The sequence below is a fragment of the Salarias fasciatus genome (genome assembly GCF_902148845.1).
Source record: "Salarias fasciatus chromosome 7 unlocalized genomic scaffold, fSalaFa1.1 super_scaffold_4, whole genome shotgun sequence".
Lineage (NCBI taxonomy): Eukaryota > Metazoa > Chordata > Actinopteri > Blenniiformes > Blenniidae > Salarias > Salarias fasciatus.
The window spans coordinates 15,348,580-15,375,184 of record NW_021941229.1 but is presented as its reverse complement, the minus strand read 5'-3'; the positions used below and the strand labels follow the sequence as shown (position 1 = coordinate 15,375,184).

Here is a 26,605-nt window from a genome sequence, read left to right as displayed (position 1 = left end):
AGTTAAACGGAGGAATGGCTTCGAATCAATTACAGAATTAATGTTAAAGATTATGAATCTTAAAAGATTAAAAGATAACGCCTTGCTCACGCTGGTTCTTATTGTGAAAGTCTCAGTATGGCCGGAAGTGTGTGTGTCAATGCTTGAAGACGTCCGCGGTCTCACCCCGACTCGATTCACCCTTTTAACGGGTTTAGCCAGTTATTACTTCACTTTTCTGTTTTTCGGGTGTGTGCGAGAAGAGCTGGGCTGCTCGTCGAAGCCGTCTGGCTGAAGTTTCTGAGAGTTTGGAAGTCTTCAGGAAGTGCGCCTCTTGGAAAGTGAGTCCTCGGTGAACTCTGAACACCTTATCTCCTGAAGTTCTGCTTTGACTCACACACCTCTGGCGATTTCCTGGGTGAAGCGTTTGACCGTGGCCCGGTGCTGTTTGTCCGGTGGTCTCAGCAGATGCTCGCCGGCACGGAGCTGTAGAAGTCCGCCATGAACCCGCACACCCTGTCTCTGAGAGCCCTGCTCCTCCTGGGGCTCTGGCACTCTGGGAGGAGAAGTCTGGCCTCAGCCCCAGAGCTGCAGGATCAGCCCAAGAAGATAGGTAACCTCCTCTGTGATGGACCTCACCTTTAGGAAGTGTCCAGACTAACATTCAGTCTTTCTTTCTCTGCGCTGTGCAGCTGTGATTGGAGGAGGCATCGGCGGAACAGCAGCAGCGTTTTACCTGAGAGAGGAGTTCGGACCCGTGGTGAAGATCGATGTGTTTGAATCTGGCTCCGTTGGCGGGAGGCTGGCGACAGTGAAGATGGGAGATTATGAGTATGAGACTGGAGGCTCGGTGATCCATCCTCTGAACCTGCACATGAAGCACTTCATTGAAAAAATAGGTAAAGCCTCTGTTACCATAATCTTGTCTGATGAAAGATTTGACATGGAGATCTTTAAAAAAAAAAATGGTTGCATTTAAAATGTGACTACAATTTATGTTTCTGATGTCTTCAGGTCTTCCCCCGAGGAAAGACCTCCCTTCTAAAATGGCCATCTTCGATGGGAAGGAGCTGGTGTTTGAAGAGAGCAACTGGTTTATAATTAACTTCCTGAAAATGCTCTGGCGGTATGGGCTAAACTTTATTCGAATGCAGATGTGGGTGGAAGGTGTTTTGGACAAATTCATGAGGTGAGCTGGTTCATCCCTTTAACACAAGATTAATAAGCACCTGCACATTTTTTTTATAAATCTTTTTTTCTTTTAATTCTACAGGATCTACCAGTACCAGCAGTATGGCTACTCCTTCTCCAGCGTGGAGAAGCTCCTGCACGCCATGGGTGGCGATAGCTTTCTGACTTTGATGAATCAGACCCTGGAGGAGGCCATGCTGGCAGACGGATTCTCACAGGTCTTCCTCAATGAAATCGTGGCTCCAATAACCCGAGTCAACTACGGCCAAAGCGTTCGCATCAACGGCTTCGTGGGTAAGTTCCACAGTGTGAGAATACATCACATCTGGAAGTGGCACTGTTGCTTAATTGCGTTACTCAGAATCTGTGTGTGTGTTGTTGTTGTTGTTGTGCAGGTGCAGTGTCGCTCGCGGGGGCAGATTCAGGCCTGTGGGCAGTGGACGGGGGTAATAAGAGGGTGTGTTTAGGACTGCTGTACCACAGCAGAAGTGAGCTCATCTCTGGAAAAGTGACTTCCATTTCATACAAGGTCCGACCGTCCAAGAGAGGTGAAATTCCTATTCCTTCTACGTAGCAAGACTAGATCTGATATTACTTTCCTAATTTCTTCTAAACTTTCCCCCCCCAAAAATCTCTGTTTTTTAGGTACAACAGCCGGTTTCTATGAGGTGAACTACGTTGGGGAGTCGGGATCGGCGCACGGCCTGTACGACATCGTGATCGTAGCGACGCCGCTTCACCAGGGGAAATCTGACATCGCCTTCTCGGGCTTCTCCCCTCCAATCCCGTCGCATTACCCGGGGCGCTACCACCAGACGGTCGCCACGCTGGTGCACGGGCTGCTGAACGTGTCTTACCTGGGGACGGCCGAGCCGGCCTCCGAGTTCACCGTGTCCGACGTCCTCACGGTGGACTCCAAGGGCTCGGTCATCCACAGCCTGAGCTCGCTCGACCCCGTGCACATCCCCGAGGGCTACAAGCGACCTCCGGCCAGCCAGGCCAAAGTGTGGAAGGTGTTCTCCCCTCAGCCCCTCACTCAGGAGCAGCTGCAGAGCATGTTCCTGTCGTACGACTCCGTCTCCGAGACCCCGTGGCTGGCTTACCCGTCTTACCGTCCGCCGCAGCGCCGGTCGCCGCCCTTCATCCTGCACGACCGGATGTACTACCTCAACGCCGTGGAGTGGGCGGCCAGCGCCATGGAGATGAGCGCCATCTCCGCCAGGAACGCCGCCCTGCTGGCGCACCACCGCTGGCACGAGCAGGGGACGAAGGTGGACCAGGAGGATCTGCACACCCGCCTGAGGGGAGAACTCTGAATCAAGTGAGAACTGAAACTACTCCTGAGAACCGCGAAGCAGAGTCAATCAGGGCCGTAACGTTTGGCGCTCAGGCGAGATTGTTGATTTATGGTCCTTAAAGTGTTTTCACTACCTTCTGAAGATCAGATGGAGCACAGTTGGGCCGCATGCCGCTCTGACCCTTTTTTTTTTTAACCCCTGACACCCGTTTCTAAAAATTGATGAGGATTGGAGGAAAGTCATTTTGACGTGATAATTCTAATTAATCCATTGTAGATGAAAAATATCCAATCAATGCATTTCCAGTCATTTGATAAACTTAATTCAGGCATTCAGCTAGATTTTTGTTTTAATGAAATTCAGTCACCAAGATTATCTGATATTGTTCAAATCAGTAATAATTAGTCTGTTGCTGGTGAGGATGCTGGGAGTGGGCCGTCGCTGCCTTAGAAAACGGTGAAAAACACTAAAAAAAAAAGAAGCTATTTTTCTACACTACAGATCCATCTAGAAGAGGTTCAGTCAGAAAGCTACTTTTTCCTCAAATTTCATTCTTTCATACATTTAAAAATGGCACATAAACTGAACTATCACAATAATGTTTAGTTTCTTTGTTTAGAACTTTAGCTTTTAAGTCAAAGCAATAAAATGGAACAAAAAACAAGAGTATTAAAAAAAAAAAGTAGCAGAATCAAAGCTTTGAAATGCTGGAAACATTTCTGTTTTTAGTTGGAAGTGTTCAAAAAATAAGAATCAACTCTTTCGTAATTTTTTGATGCATTTATACAAAAATAGATTGTTAAACAGTTAATAAGATTTAGAAATCATGTTTTGGAGCTGAGATCTGAGCTACTGAAAAACCAGCAGGGCTTCTTGTTGCAAATGAAAACATCTGCTGTCACATAAACACTTGACAAGCATTCAGTTAAACTTGAGTCATGCAGTTTTTTTTTTTTTTAATATGAAGGATTTCAAAGGTAGCTCTGACCTTCTGGTAACTCCACAGTTTTCTCATTTCAGGCCACTGAGTTTGACTCAAACTGTGCAGGAAACTTCTATTATTTGACCTTTAAACGGGTTTACTCAGAAGAGACAGCTTCACCCTTGTGACCATGTTTTGTTTGAAAACTTTCTCTAATTAATCAGGAGTTATATCTGATCTCAGGTTTGCTTTTTGAAACCTCTCACACTGTTGGACTACTGTAAAGTCACTTTTCCACCTCTCGGCTCCTCACTGCAGGACTGTGGTTTTATACGAACAGCACAACAAGCAAACAAAGTTGAATGGGGTTACAAAAAAAAAAAAAAAAAAAAATATATATATATATATATATATATATATATATATATATATATATATATATATATATATATATAAAAAGATCTCATCTCCAGGACCTGCAGCTCGACCTGCAGCTCGGTTCTCTGAAACCCACCTGAACTGCATAAACACTGTGAAACGTGCTGCACTGCAGAGGAGACACACTGAAATGTCTTCAGCAAAATGTTTATTTTTTTAACTGTGTGACTAACGTGGTACGACAACGTCTAGGAAAAGAAATCTGCTTCAAGCAAGCTCTTTGTTCTTTCTCTTGTGATCCGTTTTCTGTCTGCTGATCGATGACTATTGGGAATCTGCTGATGCCGTTTTAGAAAAGCTTTATTTTTTTTTCTTTGCTTATGTTAATTGGAGTGTGATTGGACTGTCTCATCCCACTGAAGTGTCTCTAAATGCAGCTTTTCCCAACAATGATTTGTGCCTTAAATCTGTTGAAGTACATGACCGATCCTTTAATGATCGTCAGAGTAAATATAAATATATATTCCCACACTAGGTCTAAGCTGCACTGATACATTTCTGGGCTTCGGTCTGAATTATGGAGGAGTGTTTAGACTCCGTTTGTGTTCTGTGTCATGTGTAAAGAAACTCTTCCTATCAAGGCCACTTTCAGGTTGTTGGAAATATAAAGACAAAAAGCTAGTTTTGCTAATTGTTTCTTAAGCAGTTTGACAGAAGTGTTTTTCTAGATTTTTTTTGTTTTGTAAGATTAATTGTGCACTTTAACAGACCATTTGCAGACTTTGATACTTGTCCCAGTTGATTTTAAAGAGAAACTGGACGTTCCCACAATGCACCGTTTGTTCAAAGTGTTTACAATCACAATAAATGATGAAACTTTGTTGAAACACATCGTTTTAGTCATTTATTTTGTTCCAAACTCTTTGCTGAATTAAAAGTCTTGTCTCATTTTTTGAAACATCCTGCTCTATTTAAATTTCTCTGTAATTCGGAGTGTTTTCTGTCATTTCACTACTGGGTTTGGGCCACGTTTTCGAAATGTTTTCAGTGTTTCTGATAAATTGAAGAGTTGTCTTGCAGAATTTCGGCGTGACCCGTCTCAGTGAAATCACCCTCCATCCATTAAAGGGAGCCAGCATTGTTTGGAGGTCAGATACATAGAGCGCCACTTTCTCTTTTTCTTCTTGTTTTTTCTTTCCTTAAATCAGATCCCCCCCAAATAAAGGCCCGTGTGACCGAGGAGCCAACAATGCGCAGCATTGACAGGCTGAATAAGGATGCGTTTGTGAGCCGACGTGCCACCCAGCTGTCCCCTCAGGTAGGGTGGGGGGTGGGGGGGGACAATGGTACCAGAGCCGCCTGTCCTTTGTCGACATGTGATGAGACTGAAGACATAAAAGGCCTTAAAACTGTCAACAAGCCTCCAAACTGTTTCGAGTGACACCCGAATTGTCTTCCTCCGACCAGACCGGCGGCAGAGATGAGGTTCGTGGCGCCGCTCTTCGTTTTCCTGGCTGTGGCAGCGTTTCACTCTGGTAAGGAAAACCAAACTGAAAACCCACTGATCTCAGCCAGTATAAGAATAAATATATATATGAAAGGAGATTTTATGAAATATGTGAGTCCAGCTGTATTCTGATGGATGCTGTGATGTCTTGTAGTGCTTTCAGCATCTCTGGAATCTGCAGAGAAAGAGGAAAAAGCTGCTGAACATGGTGAGAATTTTTATTTTTCAATGCTTCTGTTCCAAAAACAGTCATCCGTGTTACAGTGAAGCTGATGATCTTTTGTTTTTGTTTTTGTTTTTGTTTTTTTGCAGATGGACTAGCAGAGCTAAAGAAAATAGGTATAGCGCACCGCTTTGTGCTGTTCAGAAAGTACTGGGTTTTTTTATTTGTTGTCATAAAGAACTAAACACTAACATACAAAAAGACATTATATTATAGAAGAAACTATACATAAGTCCTTGGTGCAGTAAAACCTCCACCACTGTTTCACTTTAAAATATTGATTTTCATGTTTCCATTATGACATTTGTCCATAAAGTTTATTGACACAATACTTTTAAACATGACAGAAATCAAGTCCTGTGCAAGACCAGACAAAGATGCACAAATATCAGATAAAGCAGCTGCATAATATAAATTAATGAAAACAAAATCAGCTTGCCTACATGAGCATCTCAGAAAATCACTGATTCAAACTGAAATGATTCTGTTTTAATGCACATAAACTGAAACTTCTCTTGTTTCAGTTCTTAATTTTATTTTACAGGGTTTTTTTTAATATAATTTTAGCTTTTGAGTCATCACAGTCGAAAATACAATACCTGAAAATGTTTGAATATTTCAAGGGATCAGATAAATCACTTGATTTTTTTTTAAGATCAGAACCCATAAATATGATTTATCATTTAGCAAATAACCTTTTATAGATGTTTACCATTCATATTGATAATACAGTAATAATAAAAGCCCATTTCTCTGTAGTTTTGCATCATTTCATCCTCTCGTCTCTTCAGATCAGATGGAGTTTGAGGCTGCTCAAAAGGAAAAAGCAGCTCAGATGAACGGTGGGTTCAATGCCTCGTTGCAAAACCCAAATGATTTCCTGTAACTAAAATGTATTTATTTATAACCACTTCTCATTTCCAATCCAGTTACAGAGGAGCAGACCGAAGATTCCCGCTACGGTGAGAAACATAACCTCAAATACTGACTTCCTGTTAGACTAAATAACAAGTAATCCAGGTTCACCTGTTAAAACACTGCTGGAAATGTTTCTTCCAGAAGCTGCTCAGGACGGATCCGGTGAGTTCTCCTTCACACCTGAACATCCTGTAGCTGTGAAAACACCAGAGTCACCTGTTGAAACCTTTCCAAACAGTGGAGGAGCACGTCGAAGCCCCGAGCGACAAGACAGGTGCGTCCCGACTCAGTGCGCGGCGCTCCGCCTGAACGTTTCAGACTTTGCATAACTGCGGCCCTGTGCTCGGCAGGCGGAGGCGGGACTCCGGACGCCGCCGCTCAGAAGGGTAAGAAAGGCCTCACTGTGCGAGCAGCAGCCTGCAGATGGCAATAAAGGACAGTGTAGCAGACGGCAACAATGCAGTGGATTGTAAATTGTGACTTACTGTATGTCTGACAGAATCTGAGTCTGAGTCCTCTGAGGAGAGCGACGGTAAGCTTTACCATACTTTATTTCTTTTTTTTTCTTTTCTTTTTCCAGGCAGTTTATTTGAGCACATTAAAGCTGTGATTGTGGCTTCTGTTCTTCTATCACTGTTAATATCTGTCTGCATTGTTTTTGACAGGGAAACAGAAGCGAGGTGAGTGTTGTAAATCGTCACAGTAACAGTAACAGTAACACACATTTGTAGGAAAAAAAAAAAAACAGAAGTCTTCCTTTTGAAACAGGCTTGCACGCAACCTTACGATGAATGAAATGTTTTATTTTTTGTTTTTTTTTTTTGTTCAGAGCACCAGGAGGCTGCGGCAGAGACTGTCAGCAGTTTGGGTGAGAGCCACCAAAAGCACTGAAATCACATGCGAGAGCAGCCCCGCGGCTTCCTGCTGTAATTTCCCATTTTCTCACACGTCCTCTGCAGGTGAGGCCAGTCAGGACGAGCCCACGCAGCAAGGTGAAACTCCCCCCAGAACACATTTCAGTACTGCGCTTACCACACACACACGCACACACTAAAATCCTCCTCCATTTTTTTTTTTTTTTTTTTTTTTCACTTTGCTGTCTGGTGGAAACAGTGTGACTAAGATTTCAATGAAGCTCACTCCTCACTCAGAAGTACCGGCTGAGGCAAGCTGTGCCGAAGTGCTTTGAGTAACTGCAGTTAAGTTTAAATTGTAGGTTATGCAACAAGCTGAATTGAAAAAAAAAAAAACAGAGGCGGTCACAGCCGGCCTCAGCTGGATTGAAATAGTGTCAAAAGAAGGAAAAAAATAGTCTTTTATAGTCAATTGGTTCAAGGTCAAAACAAATTTTACAACTTGCAAGCTTGTAAACAAAAACACCCAAAGTGGTATTTTTGTCACTTTAATTTGCACTTATAAAAAAGGTCCAAGTCACCACACAGACCAGATTCATTTCTTGACCTCAAAAATGAGATGGAAGGATTGTTTGTTTGAGTGCGGGCCTTCATCGTGTGTGTGTGAGTAAATCTAGGACGAGAATCCAGGACACTCCGAGACGTCTGTCCCTGGGTGCTTATTGTGCTTGATTTATACTGTATCATCTTCCCCTGGTTATTTTAGGACCAAGGATGCATTGTCCCTGCCCTGAAAGATGCACTGGTTTAATATTGAGGAAATCGTGTGGCTGTTACCCTGCAGTCGTACTGTATATGTGGCTCCTTTGGGAGTCCGGTCGCCACTTTCTCACTTTGCAGTTGTAAAAAAAAAAAAAAAAAAAATCACACACAGATGCGTCGTCACTCATCGACAGCCGCGCAGGAGGACGACTGAGTCACATCATCTTAAATGCACAGGAGGGATGTGATTCACAAAGGCACGATCCAGAGGTCTGGAAAACTACTGGATCATGAGGTGTTTTCAATGTAAAGATGGCGTGAAGGAATCCTTTGTGTGCCTGTGTGACTCTGTCTTTCTGTACTGGTGGGGACCGAAGCCCGAGTGCCAGAGAGAAACACACTACTGGTGCAAATGCATCGTCCCCATAAGGCACTAAAAGATAATGTGTGTGTGTGTTTGTGTGTGTCTGCGTCACAGATGGAACGGAGTAAGCCGCAAGCCCACCCCAGCGCCCGCCCGCCCGCCCGCCACCCGGTGCCTGAGCTGCGCCGAGCTTACTGTCAATAAAAACGGGAACAATCCCACCTGTCTGTTCGACCTGGCCGTCTCCTTTTGTCGGGTGTCATGTGCTTTTCAGGCAGCCGCTTCATGAAAAGATTTCACAACAGTGTTTGTGTAACCGCGGCCCGGGTGATACTAATCCGATACGCCCCGTGATCAGAAACGGACGCTTTGTGCCGTCGTGATGAGTATCTGCGTTGCACCTAATGAAAACACGTAAACCCATCCTCCTCTGGGACGCCGTTCGGCCGTGGAGGCCGCGCGCTGACGGCCGATGGGAAACTGACCTGTCCATTTTGCAGCAGCAGGGCTACTCTCACGTATGATAGGATTTGTACTCAAAGTTATTAAATTAACTGCTTTAACAATAAGAATCAAAAACTACAATAGCATGAATTGCTTTTCCAGCCACGAACCCTTTAATGAACTGTAATGGCTCTGCCAGTTCCCAGAATGCAAATATTGATTCATTCAAACATTCTGAGGTCATCCTTGCCTCCATTTGAGTGAGAGTACAAAGGGCAAAGTTTTTTTTTAGCACTCCATTTATTTTTCTCAAATGAAAGATTGTGCCTTCTCAAGTCTGTTTTTAAGAATGTGACTGCAGTGCTTCTGAGTTATGAATGCCAGACATTAAACGGACAAACGTAAGAGGGAGACCAGATAAACTGGAGACTCCTGAGCTGCCACATGACCGTGACGCAGATAACATTCTGCACGTCCACAGCCTCAGAGAGAAAGCTCGGCTACACTGAGCTGCTTCTTAGTTCTATACTCCAAGTACTTGACTTTTGAGTTTTTTGTTTTGTTTTTGGTTAAACAAGCGGCCATGCTTGGTAACTTTGTTTCTTCCCGAATTAAAAATGTGTTACAGGAAATCACAAGTCACACAATGATTGAAGTGCTGCTTGTGTGGGATTTTTAGAATTGTGCCAAAAATGAAAATGCAAGATCATTTAAACCTCTCATACATTAAGTGAAGCTTTTATTTTTCCATTGATGAACACTTCCTACTCCCAGCTGGTGTGAAAGGACGTCTGATTCATGCTTTGGTTTATAAAGTGTGATAAAATCAAGATGTGGGGCACCAGATGTAATCAAAAAAAGTTCAGTTTTACTTTACCTGTAGGTTTTATTATAAATTACAGGGACATAAAGACGTTAGATTTTCAATTTTATCCTCAAAGTTACTAAAGACTAAAACTGAGCCTTGCTTAATGTTGGGTTCAGCAATACTTTGTACTTCAGAGTTGTGTGTGTGTACTTTCTCTACTGATGCAAATGTGTAACAACAAAAACTCCAACACAAGTATTTTCCCATTTTTATTTTCTTTTTTTTTTTTTCATTTAAATCCACAAACGTGGATCAAATTATGTTGATGTGCATTAAAAAAAGACAAGAATTTTTTTTCTCTCTTTGGTACCTAAGGGAAAATAAAACAATTAAGGCAACTACAGCATCTATAGGTCTGAAATGCATTTAGTACTGCAGCCAAATGACCACGCGCTGGTGGCATGCAATGTAGTATATATCTGCGCTCATTCATACAGGAGGACAGATCTGCTCGACAATAAACCACCCAGTTATATAACTTCCAGTTTCAAAGCTTCCCGTTTTCTCCTCGCAGTTGCTAATTGAAGGAAGAAAGGAAACGTCACCACCTCAAAAAAAAAAAAAAAAAAAAAAAAAAAAAAAATCCAGGCCGCTGCGAACTCCACAGAAACAAAATGCTTACTGGAAGGTAGCTGGTACAAGGTGAATTCAGGGGGAAAAAAAACCCAAATACGAGTATGAAGCAGGCCTAAAGCATTTAAACCATCGAAGATGATGCAATCAAGTTTTAACAGGAGACTTAAGGTCTTGTTTGAGAACACATAAGTTTGACATTCTGCTGTTGACATTTCTCAAACCGAAGTAAACGAGCTCAGGCAGCTACTGTAGCGCTGATCGAGAAGAGAGAAAAGCCTCATGAGGTTCACGTGAAGAGCAGATAAAAGATCGCTCGCTTCTGCAGTTTGGCCTTTGCCTTTTCTTGCTAGGAATTGTAATGACTTTTAACAAATGAATACTAATACAGTATTTCTCGTGTCTGTCTGCAGGCGTACAGTCACCTCCAGCACAGTAAATTAAAACTGCAGTGATATGTTGTTGTAGAAAATACCAACATAAGCTGAAAAATTACCTTTTTCCTCGTTAGTGAGAATGATTTTTGTCCTTTTGAGGGGATACTGGGGGTCCAGATACAGAGTTAAAACGAAAAACAAAAAAAAAAACCCCAAAGCAACCAAATTCAGAATCAGTGTGAAAAAAATAAAAACACACCAGTAATCTTGGTTTAGCCTCAAAATACTGTTTTCACGTCTACATTAGTTTCAACATGTGTTTCAACTGGAGTTACATCTGTATGAGGCTAATACTGCATCTCAAGTTGTTCATTTCTGTCTAATGTTCAAAATTAAAAACAACACGGTTGTATATACATAATCGTAAAGTAAAAAAAGAAAAGAAAGCAATCACGTGTTTTGATTAACTTTTTACAGAAAGATGAAGTATGAAAAAGCAATCCAGAACAAAGAAATGTAAGCTTCCCACTGGAAGTTATATGTGACCACAATGGAACAAACAGCAAATTCTAGGTTGAAAAAATGATGCAGCCGTCAACCACAGGCCCAGGTCACAAGTCCTCTCACACTTTTCTTTTTTTAAATTCCTTTTTCTTCCAAAGTTGTTGGCTTGAGGTAAGCAATATATTTTGGCCATCCAACTTCTCTCTCCCTCCCTTTCTCCTGGTCCGCGCTGGAGCGGCGTCGTTCTCCTTCCCTGCTCGGGGCGCAGCTCTCCGCTCAGATGACCTGGAGGAAGATGGCCATGATGGCGGCGCTGATCAGGCCGGAGATCGGCACCGTCACGAACCAGGCCATGAAGATGTTCCTGAAGAGACGCCAGTCCACGGCCTTTCTCGAGCGCAGCCACCCCACAGCTACCACCGAGCCCACCTGGAAATATAGAGAAGAGGTTTTTTTTTTTTTGTTTTTTTTTGAGAAAAACACTGTTCTAAAACCAGACGTCTTTCCAGACTGTTTACAGGACCCTGCTCACACTCAACAGTCTGTTCCTCCGCCTCTCTGCTGAACTCCCCGACCACAGGGCTTGACCAGCTTACCTTGCAGTGGGTGGTGGAGACAGGCAGGCCAATGTTTGAGGCAACCACGACGGTCACGGCTGAGGCCAGCTCAATGCTGAAACCACTGCAGGGGGAAAAAAAGAAAGAAAAAAAGAAGTCATGGATTTGTCTGAGCTGGTAATGTCTGAGGAGGATGTGGTGAGCGTGACTCAGATTGAGTGCTGTCTGTGGAGTCTGTACCTTGAAGGGGTGATGGGGGTGAGGTCCCTGCCCATGGTCTGAATCACGCGGCGCCCCCACACCCACAGGCCCATGCAGATGCCCACGCCGCCGTACAGCAGCAGCCAGATGGGTGTCTGTGCGTTCGAGGTCACGCTGCCCGTTTCGTAAACCAACCACAGAGCAACCAAAGGTCCAATGGCATTACTGCGGGACAGAAGAGGAAAATATGTTAACCGGATATTCAAAAAAAGGTCACCGACAAGCAGCCAGAACAAAATTTCCTCATACGTTTGATGAGAGCACAAGCTTCATAAGGAGAATACACACCTCACATCGTTTCCTCCGTGGGCGAACGATCCGAAGCAAGCGGTGAGGATCTGGAGGAACTGAAACAGAGCCGAGACTTCCGGCTTGTCTGCATCGAGTCCGTCTTCGTCCAAAGAGCTGTGGCTGCTGCCGGCGTCCTGATTCCCGATCTCTAGTGTCACGTCACTCTCCCCCAGAGTTTCGGGAGTTGTGTGCTCTGCGACGGCATTGCAGTAGCTGGTGTAGCTGTCCATGCGGATGCGCTTCCTGTCCTGGCCGCCGGTTCCCGGGGCTTTGTCGCCATCTTCACTGGCACGGAAATCCCCTTCCTTATGCTTGAAGTCTCCGTGCATGCCGATGATGGCCATGGTGTAGGAGGTGTAGCTGTTGTTGCGCCGGATGGGCCTGTCGCCGCCCTCTCCCATGCAGTCGCCAACCTTGGCCAGGTGGAGCTTATGCAGGAGGTCCTTGTAGAGCCCGGAGTCCTTGTGCACGGTGTGATACTGGCTGTAACCGTTGTTTGGAATCTGTGCCGGCCGGTTGTTGAACTGAACTTGGTTGTTGAACTGGACCTGGTTGGGAGCATTCGCGACGCCGTTGCTGTGCTGGTTGTTGAGCTGATCGTTTGTTTGAGTCTGTTTGGGCGCTGGAGAAAAAGCAAGAATAAACAAAGTCATTCAAACACGTGTACCGCGTCTCGTGTCTTACTTCGCGTTTACATTTTTGGGCAAATCATAAAACTATGAAAGTGGATTACATAAAAGTGGATTGCATAACAGCGGCTGGTGACTTTCAATTACCTGGCACGGCTGCAAGTTTCAACAAATAAATCCCGGATCTGGTTTACATCCAAGACTAATTTTCCAATTCTAAACAGGTTCGAGAAGGTATGACTTGCGGAAGCATCTTTACCCGAATAAAGTTTTGTGTAAAAGCTTGTTTTGTGTGGTGGAGGCCTGTTACATTCATAGAGCAAATCAACAACAGGTACAACATGTAGTTATGCTACAAATCCACCCAGTGCATACCTTTTCTAATAGCTGCATGGATAAACTTCCTGCCCTGCAGCCATGCGGCTGTCGCTGCAACGCTTTAATCACACATCAAACCATTAACAACACTGCCTGCTGGCGCACTTACCATCACCGACGCTGGTGTACTCCGTGTCATCAGAATCTCCGATGTCGAACGCTACTTTGCGTTCCTTGTTGTTCTCGGCGTCGTCGGAATCGCCGATGTTGAACGCCACCCTGCGCTCCTCGGGGGCGACTGGGGGCTGAGCGGCGGCGCTCTGACCGTCAGCTGGTGCAGCCGGAGTGGACGACTCCTTGGCAGTCTGCTTCAGGATTGGACACTGGGCCTCCTTGAGCTCCCTCTTCTCCATCAAGGGGCTCTCAGAAGGGCTGGAAGACTTGATATCTCCTAGTAGGGGGAGAGGTTGCAAGTGAGTGAGATATTGCTTGGATCTTGTCCAAACGCATACACGGCACAGGAGAGGGAAATCCAAGTACAGCGTGTTCATTTCTTTTCCAACCTAAGCTGTAGGGAGTCATAAGAATTGCATAACCAGCAGAGCCAGAAAAGCCTTTGTCCTATAAATGTTCAGAAGTGAGCCCCTATGCTGACAGGATCAGATAAATGGATTACAAGGAACATATTTACACTACTGCCGGTGGTCTAAATCGTGGAAGGTGAGAAGACTTGACACAGCATGTGCTTCACATATTTGTTTGTAGTTTTAAAGCGAAAGGGATACCAATATTTTTTACTAGATACTTGTATTAATGCTCTGCCCAGGTGGCCACGTTGCGCCACCCAAACTGGTCGGAGCTGGAGCCGAAGCCCTCGGTCAGCCTCGGCAACCTCTTTCAAGCGGACCGCAAATGCCGCGGCAACACCTTAAGTCAACCTGGTCTTATTTTAGTCGAGCAGGTAAAGACCAATTAGTGGATCCCAATGACCCAATTAGTCAGCTTGTCTCCTGGATGGAGGCTAATCTACACAGAATCGTGCTTCGTCAAATAAACCTGCTGTTGTTACTACTACTACTCAGCAGGTGAAGGAGTCAGGGTCACTCAATAGTATAAAAATTACGGCGCCGAGTGCGAGTCAAGTTTACTATAACTAAAACGCCCAAACTCTGATTCAGACGTTGCTTTAAAAACGTAATAAAAAAAGCTCATGTAACTTTTGTGCGCTTCCTGGGTTAGGTAAGACGGGTATGTTGCAAGTTTGGTCAATAGCTCTGCATTGTTCAGAGAAGAAAGGAACTACAATTACACTTCAAAAACCAAATTCACACATATGGTGTGCAAAGCTTTGTGACTCAGCAATGGTTTGTCCATTAATCCAGGATGACAGAGAAAAAAAAACAACTAGTGGCAATATTTTTGGATCATTTTCATTAGAGCGAGTGCATTGTGACGAAAAATCCCTGAGCTCCATTTGATGGATTAAAACGAGCCCCTGCTAACAATAGGTTGTGTTGCATGAGCAATGCTGCGCCTCTCATTTGTCTTTATGGTTAAAAAGCATGTAAGGCAGGATTGCAGAGGACAACTGAGTCATCGGAAGGCAATGAAAAAATATGAGCGGCACTTACGTTCAATCTTCTTCTTCAGATGAGGGCAGACAATGAACCAGACCACAATGGCGGTCAGCAGAGAGCAGCCCAGAGAGATGAGAAGGATGCCCCACCAAGGGATCTTGTCAAATCCTAGCACTGTGGGGTTTCCATGGGCCACAAACAAACACAAGGGCAAATAGAAGAAGGCAGTTTAAAAAAAAAAACAAGGCAGCAGATGCTCCCTTTACTGGCAGACAGCACACAGAGTTACAGCAACTGCAGTTCTACATAAAGGAAATGGGGCTTTAAGAGGAACATGGTGAACATTAAAACCAGAGTCATGTCTCCCTTCATTATCTGTGTGTGTGTGTGTGTGTGTATCTCTTTGAATTGCTCATAAAACGTCTTTACTTCATTCACAAATAATTCACTGGCCATGGATCATAAACAGGATGGCACAATCTCCAGGGAGCGTGGCTTTACACAATCATGGCACCAGCGAGTGAAAATTCACTTCAGGACAGCAACTACCAAACACATTGAGCCTTACGTGCCATCTTTCGCCTCTAGCTGTGACAAGCAATGCTGCATAGCTTCATTGTGCCACGTAAGTTGAATGGTGAGTGTGTGTGTGTGTGTGTGTGTGTGTGCACCCCTAGATGTGAAAAGTTATGCAACAGCTAACAGGCGAGAGAGCATGAATGTCACCATGACCCCCAACTGCCGAGCTACCAAGAGCACAAGGAAGATTCGTTCCCTTACAAGGAGACGGTTCTTAAGCAGAAAAAGCAAAATACAAGGTGGGCAGCCATTCCCTGTAGCAAGAGCGCAAACCGCTTGCCAAGACTGCAGCAAACCCGGTGCAGCAGAAGACGTAGCGTGCGTGCTGGCAGAGAGAGCCACTATTTAAATTTCCCATGGGACATAGTCATCTTTCTTACACGGACACAAAGCAACTCAGCAGTGTGGCTGAGAACAAAGACAACAGCCGCTACAGAGTCTTGCTTCACCTCTAGTGAAGTGACCTTGATCATGCACGCTTGGAATATAAAAGCTGTTTTACACATTTATAAGACTATTAAGGAAGTGTGAAATAAAGATAAAGCAATTGGAGGCCAAGAGTACATGATGAATGTCTTGGTCCCTGTGCTTATTTGAGGACATAGTCCACACAGTTTGCCCTCTTTCCACTGAGTCACGCTGCAGCAAGAGGCTGCAGAGCACCTAACTGATGTTTATTTAGTTACGCAATGGAGGCTCACTCCCCTCAGGACAGGAGACATGGGAGGAAAAGCAGAAGGCGGCACGGTAACAGCTGAACCTCCCGTCCGTGACTGGAGCAGACTGGATGTCTCACTCTCATGTGGTTGGACACTCAGGAGCAGGTGTGGACTAGTTCCACATTGAACAGTCAGTCTAAATGCAACCTGACCCCACACCAAATGAAATAAATATATATATATAAAAAAAAAGAATTGAAAACAAAAAGGGTAAGGAAGTCAACCGAAAAATCAAACACCATCTGCAGAAAAGGCTACTTATTTGAGCAAAACTTTTTTTTTTCCCCCTCCAAAGGAAACTAGAAAAGTATGAATTTAAAAGAAAATGCTTGCTAGAAATCCGATGCTCCCTCCTACATAAAGGGGCGAGTTCGAACCACAACCATTCAGTGGGACGAGTGGGACTACACAGGAAATTAAATCTGACCACGGCTGCGTTCCAAACCCCTCCCTGCAGCCCGTATATCCTGTGGCCCACATTACACAATAACATGTTATTTTGTCTGTACAGTACATGTCGTCCACCTCCGGTCTCAATTATGACGGCCATTAAAAGTGACGACTGATGAGTCACTTAGCAAGGAGCCTCTCGCCATTTCTGAATGATTTTGTGTAGAACTAGATGAGAAGCAACCATGGATGGCGTTAGGATTACATGACGGCTATATTAAATTGTCAGCACTGAGGAGATCTATAAGCCTTACATTCACTCCTCCCAATAGAGAAGCCAGTAGACAATAGCACCATCAATCTCATTAGATTATTCTTTTTCAGGGCTGTACCACATGTGAAAACAAGTCACGCGTGCTGCGATGGTTCCAATTGTTTGGCTTCACTCGAGTCACCAACGCAACCGGGTGTTTGTTTTTCAGGGGGCAACCCAGGCAGAAAATTTGTATCCAGCTAAACACATTGAAGTTTTATCAATTGGGGCTGCAGCGAGGGGTCAGAATGTACTGACACCGTGACACTCAGCACTTTGAAATACACACTGGTATGCTGCAAACAAAGTATTGCGATTGAATCTGCATGTGGGGCAGGATCTGTGACATTTCCCTGAAAGTCAATAACATGGGTAGAGTTCAGGGCAGTTCCTTATATTTCCAAGAAGTTCAGATGAGTTGGCAGTAATTCCATTCCAACGCAGGAAGCAATTAAACCTCCTGTACAGGTGACAAGCATTTGAGGGACATTAAAAAAGGAAGTAGGGATGAGATTTTGAATGTGCTTCGGGGTAGATTTGCCGTTTAAATTCAACGGGGCTGCTGGAGAGTGACAGCAAGTGAGTGATTTATAAGGTGTGAGGAAACTTAGACACCAGGCCTCATCCATAAGGGAAGACCAGATGATCCACAAACGCTTCGCTCCACATTTCTATCATGTTTGCAGATGCTGACTTGAGGTCTCTGACGCTGGTGCATGTATTGAGTGTAGGAATGTGCTGCAATACGTCTGGGTGTCGAACGCACCACTGTGGCAGCATGTAAAGCAGGGACACTGCTGAGTCTTATCACAAGAAACCAGACACGTAGTGTGTGGACGCCGTTGCTGCATTAGAGTGCATATACCAGCAGTAATGAGCTGCTGCTGCAGCAATGTTGTAATAATGCACACATCAGTGCCTGATATCACTATCAAGTGCCTGACTTTGAGGATCAGGATTGCTTCTTTAAAGTGATCAAATGATGAATGTTGAATTAGACGTGACACATGACTCATTTAGCTGCTAAATGTTACATGTTCCACTGGTTCTGAAATTTTAACAGTATCCTATGTGTGGGGAAAATCTGTCCTTATGTACAGTAGATAGAACATGTGAATGTTGGTCTGAACAGGTATCACTAATTACAGGCACTTTGAGAAAGAATGCTGTAAGTCTGCTTAGGTGTCAAATGTACAGTCTCACACCTTTCAAATAGCGAAGTCCAATTTACAGGCCCACGAGTATGTTGTGTTAAAGTGTGAAAGACTTCGCACAACTGTACAAAATGTGCCTGACTAACCAGGGACATAAGCTATGCTGGGACTGCAAGTGATCTCCTCTCTGTCAGCGTGCTGATGTGCATGCACACATCAGCGCACCGTATGTGGACAAACTCTGGCCTGTGGCAGCCATTAAATGGCCCAAGCCAGCTAACTTCTTGAACTGTAAGGCCCTGTAGAGACAAGAGAACAAAAGGAGCAAAAGTTGCTCATTTAATAACGAGTTTCTTCAAGACCAAAAACCAGCAAGTATTAAAAGCATCACTACAGAAAACAACCAATTCAGACAATTGTGACCATTTTCAACAAAACCCTCTTTACTTCTCTTTTCCGCCAACATGTCTGAAGGATGCAAACAGTGACATCAAGAGTTAAGTGAAGCCTTTTATTTCCAGCTCCCTGTCGAGCTCCACTCTAAAAACTTCATTCAAGCCATGACCCACATACAACCACAGTCAAGAGAGCCCCCCCAAAAAAACATGTTAAAATAAACACAACATCTGTTAAAAATGCAGCCTGGTTCAGTCTGGAATATGTGTGGGCATCCGGCTGTCTGAGCCGTTTATTTTAAGCTGTGGCTGTGGGCAGACATGGAGAGCAAAACCAAACAAGGTTACTCACTCGGAGCTCCAGTGTACATGATGGAGAACAGGTTGATCCCCATGGTCACAGCATAGAAGACAGGTAAGGCCTTCAATCCATTAGGAACGGGGTCTTTCTACAGGGACAAAACAAAGCATTGACTCAGACATAAAAAAAAGGATGAAAGTGTCACACCCCCTGAAAGGAAATACCCCATTTTTCATGAGTATCACAGCTGATGGCACAACACGGACACAGCAGTAACCTGAGCCATGCGTGGATAAGGAAACATTTCTGAGGACAGTACCCTTTTTCAGCTTGTGTAAAAAGGATTTCTTTAATTTCACTTTGGTCACTATGTAGTACAGTATCCCAAACACATTCAACCGGAGAGATATTCTTTCACAAAATCCCTATGATCTGATAACATCAGGCTTACCTTGCGTAAAATGAACATGCGCACAAAGTAGAACACAATGCCGGACATTATTCCAGACAAAAGTGGACTCAGGAACCAGGATGAAACTGGAAATAAAATGAAGATAATCATTAGAATTTAGTTGAGAAGCAATATCAAATAACTCGCACAAAAACAACCTACTATTGACAGAAGTATGTCACTCTGGAAACCACATCCAAAAATAGTTCCCTTTTTACAACTGCTTTATGCTCAAAAATTCTTACTAAGAAAGACAATTCCTGAAAGGCAGAAACCCTCACAAACCAGAATTAACTAAGAAACACACTGCTTCTGTCACTGTGTATCCCAGTCTGAGCAATAAAGTAGCTACAGCAGTTTGAACGATGACATAAGATCTCAGTCATTTCATACCTGAGAGCTCTCGAGGGAGACAAAACGTACAAACTTCAAGAGTTTCTTACAAACAGATGACTAACATTTCTTATACCAATTGTTTTAAAAATGAAAATCAAGTTTGCAGAGGTGCAGTTACTTCAAGCGTCCCCCAATGCAACTTCACTTATAAAACTCCAAGTAGAATTCTTATATATCTTTTTTTGCTAAACCACCTTCTCTGAAACATGAGTTACAGTAATCACAACTTGAAATTCTTGAAAACCCTTCCTAAACGTTGAACACAACATTACACCAGATGACAGCATTCACAGTTGCACCTGACAAAGACACTGTTAAACTCTCTGATGCAACTTGGGCAACATTTCTAGGTCGGCTTATTAGACTGACTTACCAATACGGAGGAGTTCGAACCACTTGACTCCCTGATGGCCTTTGGCAACCAGCGAGAAGCCAATAGTAGCACCAACAATGCAGTGTGTACCAGAGATTGGGAGCTTGAGGAAGGAGGCGGCCAGCTGCCACACAGCGGAACCTGAAAACGACAAAGAAACAAAAATAATTTACAGTTAAACTGATGTGAAAAAACCAGTGAATTCACCAATTACTTTTAATGCAACCAAGAACAGATATAACACCACAGCAAAGTGTTGCATCGGCTGTTCCATTTTCTTGCTCAACAAGTCCCACATGCAAATCTTTGCTCACAAGGCACACAAACCAAACTTGTTTACTTACCAACCATAGCACTGACGGATCCAGCCATCATGATATGCTGAGTGTCATTGTACATGCTCACGTCGATGATGCCTTTGCGGATGGTTTCGCTCACTTTGGCCCCGAGGAGCACGGAGCCCAGGGTTTCAAACACAGTAGCCAGAATGCAAGCCTGTCGCAGGGTGACAACACCAGAGCCGACAGCTGTGCCGAATGAGTTAGCGACATCATTGGCACCCACGGAAAAGGCTAAGATGAAGGCAATGATAAAGCCTACGATCAGCAACCACAAGTAATTTGTGAGAGGACCGGAGACTGCCACCCCTGTGGTCAGTATTATTGCAACAGCCGTCGTCGTAGAAACCATGACTGTAGTTTGTACAGGAATTGCTTCACAATCTTAAAAGGAAATTAACGTCTGAAAAATGGCTATTTCTAAACAGCAGCTACTAAAATATTGTTAGAGGTATAAAGTAAAATAAATAAATTAACTTTTTTTTTTAGGCCCACCTGTTTTAACAGGTTTTTTTAGACTAAGCAGTGCAAACTTTAAAAAAAAGGTTTATCAGAAATTGACTTTACGACAGCTGAGATAAACCAGAGGTAAAGTGAAGATTTATTGCTATCCTGTAATTATACTAAATATGTTGCTGTTCTTTGGGCACTGAGCTAACAGGCAGAGATAACAACCAGCCATCGTGCAACTGTGACAGCAGATGAGCGGGAGTACATCCTGAAAGACAAAAACAGAAAGACAAAACATGTTTACTCTTGGCTCCATAATTATTTATGACAACGTCAAAGAGACACAAACAACTCATAAGATGAAATGATATGCAATCACAGAACAATTTCTGGATAATACCAAGAGATGTATGTTCCCTATAAGACAATCTTTTCAGCTACTTTTCAAGTCTAGAGTGGACCTAGCTGAGAAAATTAGTCCTTCCCACCCAAATGTAACTCAGTTTCTGCTTCACTCTTTATTTATTAATTTTTTGTTCCAGGTGAATAGGGATATTCATACATATTTTATCTGATAAAAGTTATACAGATGCCTCTTTTTCACTTCACGCTATGGTGATCTTTGCTTTGTTTACACTGTGTTTACACCGGTGTAACCAAGCAAGCTGTACCAGTGGCAAAAGCTCCCAACAGGAAGACAACCTCAAGTTACTGCTTTTTGCTGAAAACCGACCAGGAAGCCATGTTTGGTAAATGGCGCATGAAGCACCACGAGTCAGAGGACTGCAGCGTTTAGCCTCGAGACACACGCGATGAATCGTGTTATTGTTTATTGCAGTTCCAGTAATGACTGGGGCCATTAATTCCGGCCGGGAAATAAAACGAGTCTTTATCATTAGAAAAGACGCAGTAAACGTGTCGCGTGTGTGCACGTGTCGCCATCCATTCATAAAACACAGTCACTGGAGTTCGAGGCCGGGCTGCGCACACTGTTCCACTCTTGTCGTTAAGTCGGTAATTTTCCCCGGTAAGGCCGCCGCTAAAATGCCGATTAGTGGCGTTTGACGTGGTTTCTCGTCGAAGGGGGGCGCAACCGGATGTGACTCAATCCGGGGAACGCACGGGACACCGATGCGGTACCGCCGGGCAGACCCGTGTGGCAGACGCCGTGCTCGGTGTGAAGTGCGTGTGTGTCTGCCAATTTAAATTAAACTGTGGAGCGTGAACCAAACAGATGGTCAGCGCCGCTGACTTCAGCTTAGCGTGGACGCGGAGAACGCCCTCCTCGCCACTCCCCGCTCCCGTTAACCGGAGCGCACGGTGGAAACGGTCAAACTAAGTATTCAGCCGGGTGTTATAGTAGATGTCAGGCATTGTTACCCGAGCTCACCATCACGCCTCTTACCGTACTGAATGTACGACGGCTTCATACTGAAAGTGTGGTTAGCATTAGCTTGACCCCCTACATCGAACTGTGACTTACCTCATATTACATATTCACGAAACCAGACACAATGAAGACCGACAACCACAATGAATGAACGAATAAATAAAACGCTTACCACGCGATGCAGTTCTCAGTCCGGCGAAGAATAGTTCTTGCTAGTCAGTAAGCTAATTAGCGCGCGCGCGCACAGACGTAACGTTACGATAGCGCGCGCGGGATAATGAAAAATTAAATTGATTATGAAATAAATCCTCTGGGAAAAAAAGGCTGCCTGGAGTAAATAGAAAAAAAAACCGACTGACTATTCCAAAAAAACAATATCTACGGAGATATGAGTAGATAAGAGAAAATCCAGACGCCTCTCAGTTTGAATGAAAGCCCCGCTGTCGCATGTGTGTGGAACTTGCTCGTGCCGGTTGAGCTCGGTTCTTTTTTACACCCTTCCGATAGCCCCGCCCCTTTCCCCTCCTCCTCTTCCTCCTCCTGTTCATCCTCCCGGCTGTCGGCAGGGGGGCTTTTCTTCTCACTCATCATGTGACCGCTGCGTGTCCTGCGTTCGTCAGACGATCCCCCGGACAAGTCTCTTTTACAACATCACCACTTATAAAACTATTTACTCATTAACTTGTGTATCAACAGATCGCCAATAAAAATGCTTCAGACACATTACTTCCATGAAAAGAAGCAGCTTGAATGTAGAAACAATAGAGCAAGAATCAGGAGTGGAAATTTCCTCTCAGTCTGGGGTGATGGGTCAGTAATGTACAGCTTCTCAAGTGCATCCATAGGCTGAATACGTGGACAAAGAAAGCTGTCACCATGTGGTGATTGTTGTTTTGCATAATTATTGGTTTCAAGAAATTATATGCATTGAAACACTAATGATAAAGCCCCAAATATTCTTAAAGGGTTGTAAATGCACCCTTTTATTTCTCACAGTGGTTTGGTCCAAAGTCATTTTGCATCAGTAAAATGATATGTGGAAGTACATACTTACAAACAATAAAAGGTATGAACTGATAGTCAAGAGTCAATCCAATGTAACAGAAAATTGGCAATTTCATTCAATAACATAAGATTGCTATGCTCACTTGCATGAAAGGTAAATTTAACTTTTTATTGTTTTAACTGATTTCATGGTAAGAGACATGTTTTTCATTCAACTGTTGAGAAAGAAAAATAGAGGAAAACCTTCTGTAAGATTTCTATTCATTAAAGATCATGAAAAGAGAAAGCAGAATGTATCTGGGGGGGTTTTTCAGCCGATCTACAACACATAGTCAGGTGCCTTACAAAGCTAAAGCACGTTTCCAGTGAATTCCTGGCACCTGCTTCATCACTTACAGGGTGGTTATATTAAGGAGAGAAGACTGGATGTGTATACCAAACACAAACCGTCTTGCCAAGGAGTTAAGGCCTCAGTGAGCTTATCCCACAGATGTACCTTATCCTTAAAAGAGACATAAAAGAGAGGAAACAAGACAAAACCAAAAGAGACACAAATTCCTTCAAAAAACAAAATGACTATAACAACATATTATATCATAATATATCAAAGTAAATTAACATAATTGTCTCTCTCATACACAGACAAGTCATTTCATGAAGTGATTACAAGTAAAATTAGTATGAATAAAGTAACAATAGAAAAAAATGAGCTTAATTAAAATAAGATGAAAAAGGATGATAATACACCCACACAACAAAGAATGGTTACTAATAGAGGCAATACAACCAAAATTGGGCAATTAACACTAAGCCAGCCGGAATGCAAAAAAGCATAAATCTTGCCTATAAAACAACCACAAGAAGATATAAAGTAGTGAGACATAAAAAAAAACAGCTCCCAGAGAGGAATGGAAAACCTATGAAAGACTAAATGCATGGAACAAACTGTCTGCGGATGCTTTATAAGTGTTTGGTGTCTCTTTCAATTTTGGTGGAGCCTTTGCATGTCTGTGCACAGAGGCTGTTATATAATCTGTTCATGGTTCCACTAACTGCTGTTTTGAGAAGGTTCAAGACACACTCTCTTATCTGTCTCACTCGCTCTCTCACACTTTCTTTGTCGCTCTCTTTCTATCTATCTATAGGTGCATTGCAAAAAAAATAGAATGTCTTAAACAAGTGATATAACTAACTCAGTAGACTCAACATATGAACTGAAAGGTTTTAAGCACTTTAAACGTTTTGATTGTGACAATTATGGCCTTTTGTGAGTTATAGGCTTCAAATATAAAATATACAAAACTAGACATGAATATAAAAGCAAAAACTGCTGAGGTAAAAGGTTCAAAATGTGTAATTTTAAGTTTAATGCTACCAGAATGAGAAGTTTTCATTTGTTTGACAGATTTTACACATTAATTGGTAAAACACTGGACTTTGAAGGCTTGAAATGGGCTTTTTTTCAGTATATACAATTAAACTCAATTACAGGAAATTGGTACTGTTCAAAAGATATGACTCAGTAAGTTGTATTTATCATCTGAAGTCTAGCACTGGGTAAACAGAAATCAATAGATGAAATACAAACAGAGGTTATCCCTTGTTTTTTCCCACAAAGAGAAACAATGCCACTTTAAAACAGTGCCGAAAAACACCCAGTGTTTGTCATCGTGATAACAGCATTGACAGAAGACTTTACAGTCACTGAGGTGCATTTAGTCGTGAATGAAAACAACATTGATCCTCAGAACAAAAGTCGTTTTCTTTGCTCACGGCTCCGTCATCATGCGGCATTAAGGTTTATGTTGGCGCGCACGATGCGCGCAGCAAAATACAGGATGTTGTGAAGATGATAGTAATTGCGTGTTTTTCGTTTGCATGACAACCAGGAGGAGGCAAACAATGAGGTGTGGTGTCAACAGGATTGCAGTGTGCATGCTGCAACAGGAGAACGTGGAGATGGCTTGGTGACACTCCCTTCATTATCCCTTGTTTTACGTCAATTATTCGAAGATCAGGGAGTTTTTTTTCCCCCCTTTTAGTTTCCAGGAATATTTAACTGTTTTTTTCTCCTTGCACCTAAACGCAGCATTTTCAAAGGGGTGGGACTGAGTGTGTTTCATAACCACGCTGTGGGTGAGGTTTTTTTTTTTTTTTTCGTTTTCCAAAGCTTCTTCCGCAAATTGAACAGATGTCGTCGTCTGTGTCTTGACGCCCACATCCCCCAGTCACACACCGAGAGCTTCTCCTTCTCCCCAAAGCAGAAGAAGCCGAGGCCACCAAAAAGCGAGCTCCTCCAAAGTGCAGAAGTCTCTGGAAAAGAGAGGAGCAGCTGCCTGTGGAGCTTCCCTTTCAGTGTAACACTGACCCAATTCATGAAAAAAACAGAGGAAATTACAGTGTAGCTGTTCAATAATAGCCTGCAGTGATAGAATATTACTGAAATATAATCTATTAATTGAATGTTTGCATTTTCTCATTTCATTTCGAACAGTACAGCATACAGGAGCTTACACCTGTCCAAGGGGTCCCATTACTGGTAACAACTTTCGTGCTTTCCGTGTCTAATAAAAATGTGATTCCACACACAAGTATGTTTTTTTTTTTGTACTGTTCTGGTTCCCTGGTTCTATATTTTTGGACTTTCCATGATGTACATCAGTTAATTGTTTCTCTGTCCATCCAAATCTCTGAAAATATCTCAGGTGTGTAACAAATTGTGTGACTGTTTTCTTAAGCTTTGAAAAAAAAAATCCCTAATATTAATTAGATATCCGGAATTCAAGATTTAATTACAACTGTAATCTCCTGTGTGGTTGAACAGCGTCCTCTGGCGGTCATGATTGTACTAACAGCTTGGACAGTGTGCGGTATTTATCCGTCTTATTATTTATTTATCTGTCGTGTTTTCAAGTCAATTAATTAGTAAACTAAGAAATCATATTGACATCAGGGTATCTATCAGAACAAGGATTTGTATTTTAATGCCTTTAATTCATAACTGATTGCTGCAATTATACATATTTGCAGTAGGTCTGTGTTTTTTTTTCACACCAAAAATCCCCTGATTTAAGGATAAAGGTCCCTTGAGAAGGGATTCTTAAGCCCCCAGAAAATGAGAAGCCAGTGGTTGAAGTCAGCAGCCATAAACAGGTTCAGACCTGTAGGGTCTTGATCACTTTGACATGGCTTGCTGGTCTTGACGTATATTGCTTATGACTCATAATGGATATGTGCTTTTAGATAAACATAAGATAATGTTTGTTTCATCACAGTATTTTACAGGATATAGCTTGGTGCATGGCATATCTTCCTGTGACGTCAAAAGCAAAGTGTACATCAAATAAAGGCCATTTCTTATTGCCTGTTTGAACAGTGGGGACCAGCACAGGTAAAAGGATCTCTTTTCAAATGAATTCTACATTCTATGTTCACCAAATATGGTCAATTAAAGCGAGAGACACCATGTGAAGTTCCAGGTTCCAAATCTCTTTAAAATCTGCAAACAAGTTTTATGCAGGAAAGGAAAGATAGTGTGACATTGTAGACTTATCAA

The 26,605-nt window shown here is 43.1% G+C and overlaps 2 protein-coding genes and 2 long non-coding RNA genes across 6 annotated transcripts; 3 read left to right on the top strand and 1 right to left on the bottom strand.

The window, feature by feature from the left end:
* The first annotated feature begins 132 nt into the window (after nucleotides 1-132).
* Nucleotides 133-3,168, top strand: pcyox1 (prenylcysteine oxidase 1). 2 transcript variants are annotated; one of them, XM_030085157.1, is made up of 7 exons: nucleotides 133-320; nucleotides 448-592; nucleotides 672-878; nucleotides 994-1,168; nucleotides 1,253-1,464; nucleotides 1,566-1,718; nucleotides 1,816-3,168. In XM_030085157.1, exons 2-7 carry the CDS (start codon nucleotides 481-483, stop codon nucleotides 2,484-2,486), a joined length of 1,530 nt encoding a protein of 509 aa, XP_029941017.1. In that variant the 5' UTR covers nucleotides 133-320; nucleotides 448-480; the 3' UTR covers nucleotides 2,487-3,168. The 2 variants fall into 2 exon arrangements, with proteins under 2 accessions (XP_029941017.1, XP_029941020.1); XM_030085160.1 differs by having other exon boundaries at nucleotides 445-592.
* A 2,025-nt stretch (nucleotides 3,169-5,193) lies between these two features.
* LOC115383105 (uncharacterized) lies at nucleotides 5,194-6,460 on the top strand. Its single transcript, XR_003930630.1, has 5 exons — nucleotides 5,194-5,303; nucleotides 5,430-5,483; nucleotides 5,588-5,614; nucleotides 6,290-6,340; nucleotides 6,428-6,460. It is a non-coding gene; the product is annotated as an uncharacterized LOC115383105 (long non-coding RNA).
* A 308-nt stretch (nucleotides 6,461-6,768) lies between these two features.
* On the top strand, nucleotides 6,769-7,839 carry LOC115383106 (uncharacterized). Of its 2 annotated transcripts, XR_003930632.1 has the most exons (3): nucleotides 6,769-6,948; nucleotides 7,082-7,096; nucleotides 7,246-7,839. It is a non-coding gene; the product is annotated as an uncharacterized LOC115383106 (long non-coding RNA). The 2 variants fall into 2 exon arrangements; XR_003930631.1 differs by lacking the exon at nucleotides 6,769-6,948 and having other exon boundaries at nucleotides 7,005-7,096.
* A 2,812-nt stretch (nucleotides 7,840-10,651) lies between these two features.
* slc20a1b (solute carrier family 20 member 1b) lies at nucleotides 10,652-22,511 on the bottom strand. The gene is made up of 11 exons (XM_030084612.1): nucleotides 22,217-22,511; nucleotides 20,211-20,922; nucleotides 19,867-20,007; nucleotides 19,098-19,183; nucleotides 18,698-18,794; nucleotides 14,850-14,969; nucleotides 13,388-13,669; nucleotides 12,269-12,893; nucleotides 11,960-12,145; nucleotides 11,759-11,843; nucleotides 10,652-11,591 (listed from the first exon to the last, which is right to left on the bottom strand). Exons 2-11 carry the CDS (start codon nucleotides 20,554-20,556, stop codon nucleotides 11,439-11,441), a joined length of 2,121 nt encoding a protein of 706 aa, XP_029940472.1. The 5' UTR covers nucleotides 20,557-20,922; nucleotides 22,217-22,511; the 3' UTR covers nucleotides 10,652-11,438.
* Nucleotides 22,512-26,605: the final 4,094 nt, after the last annotated feature.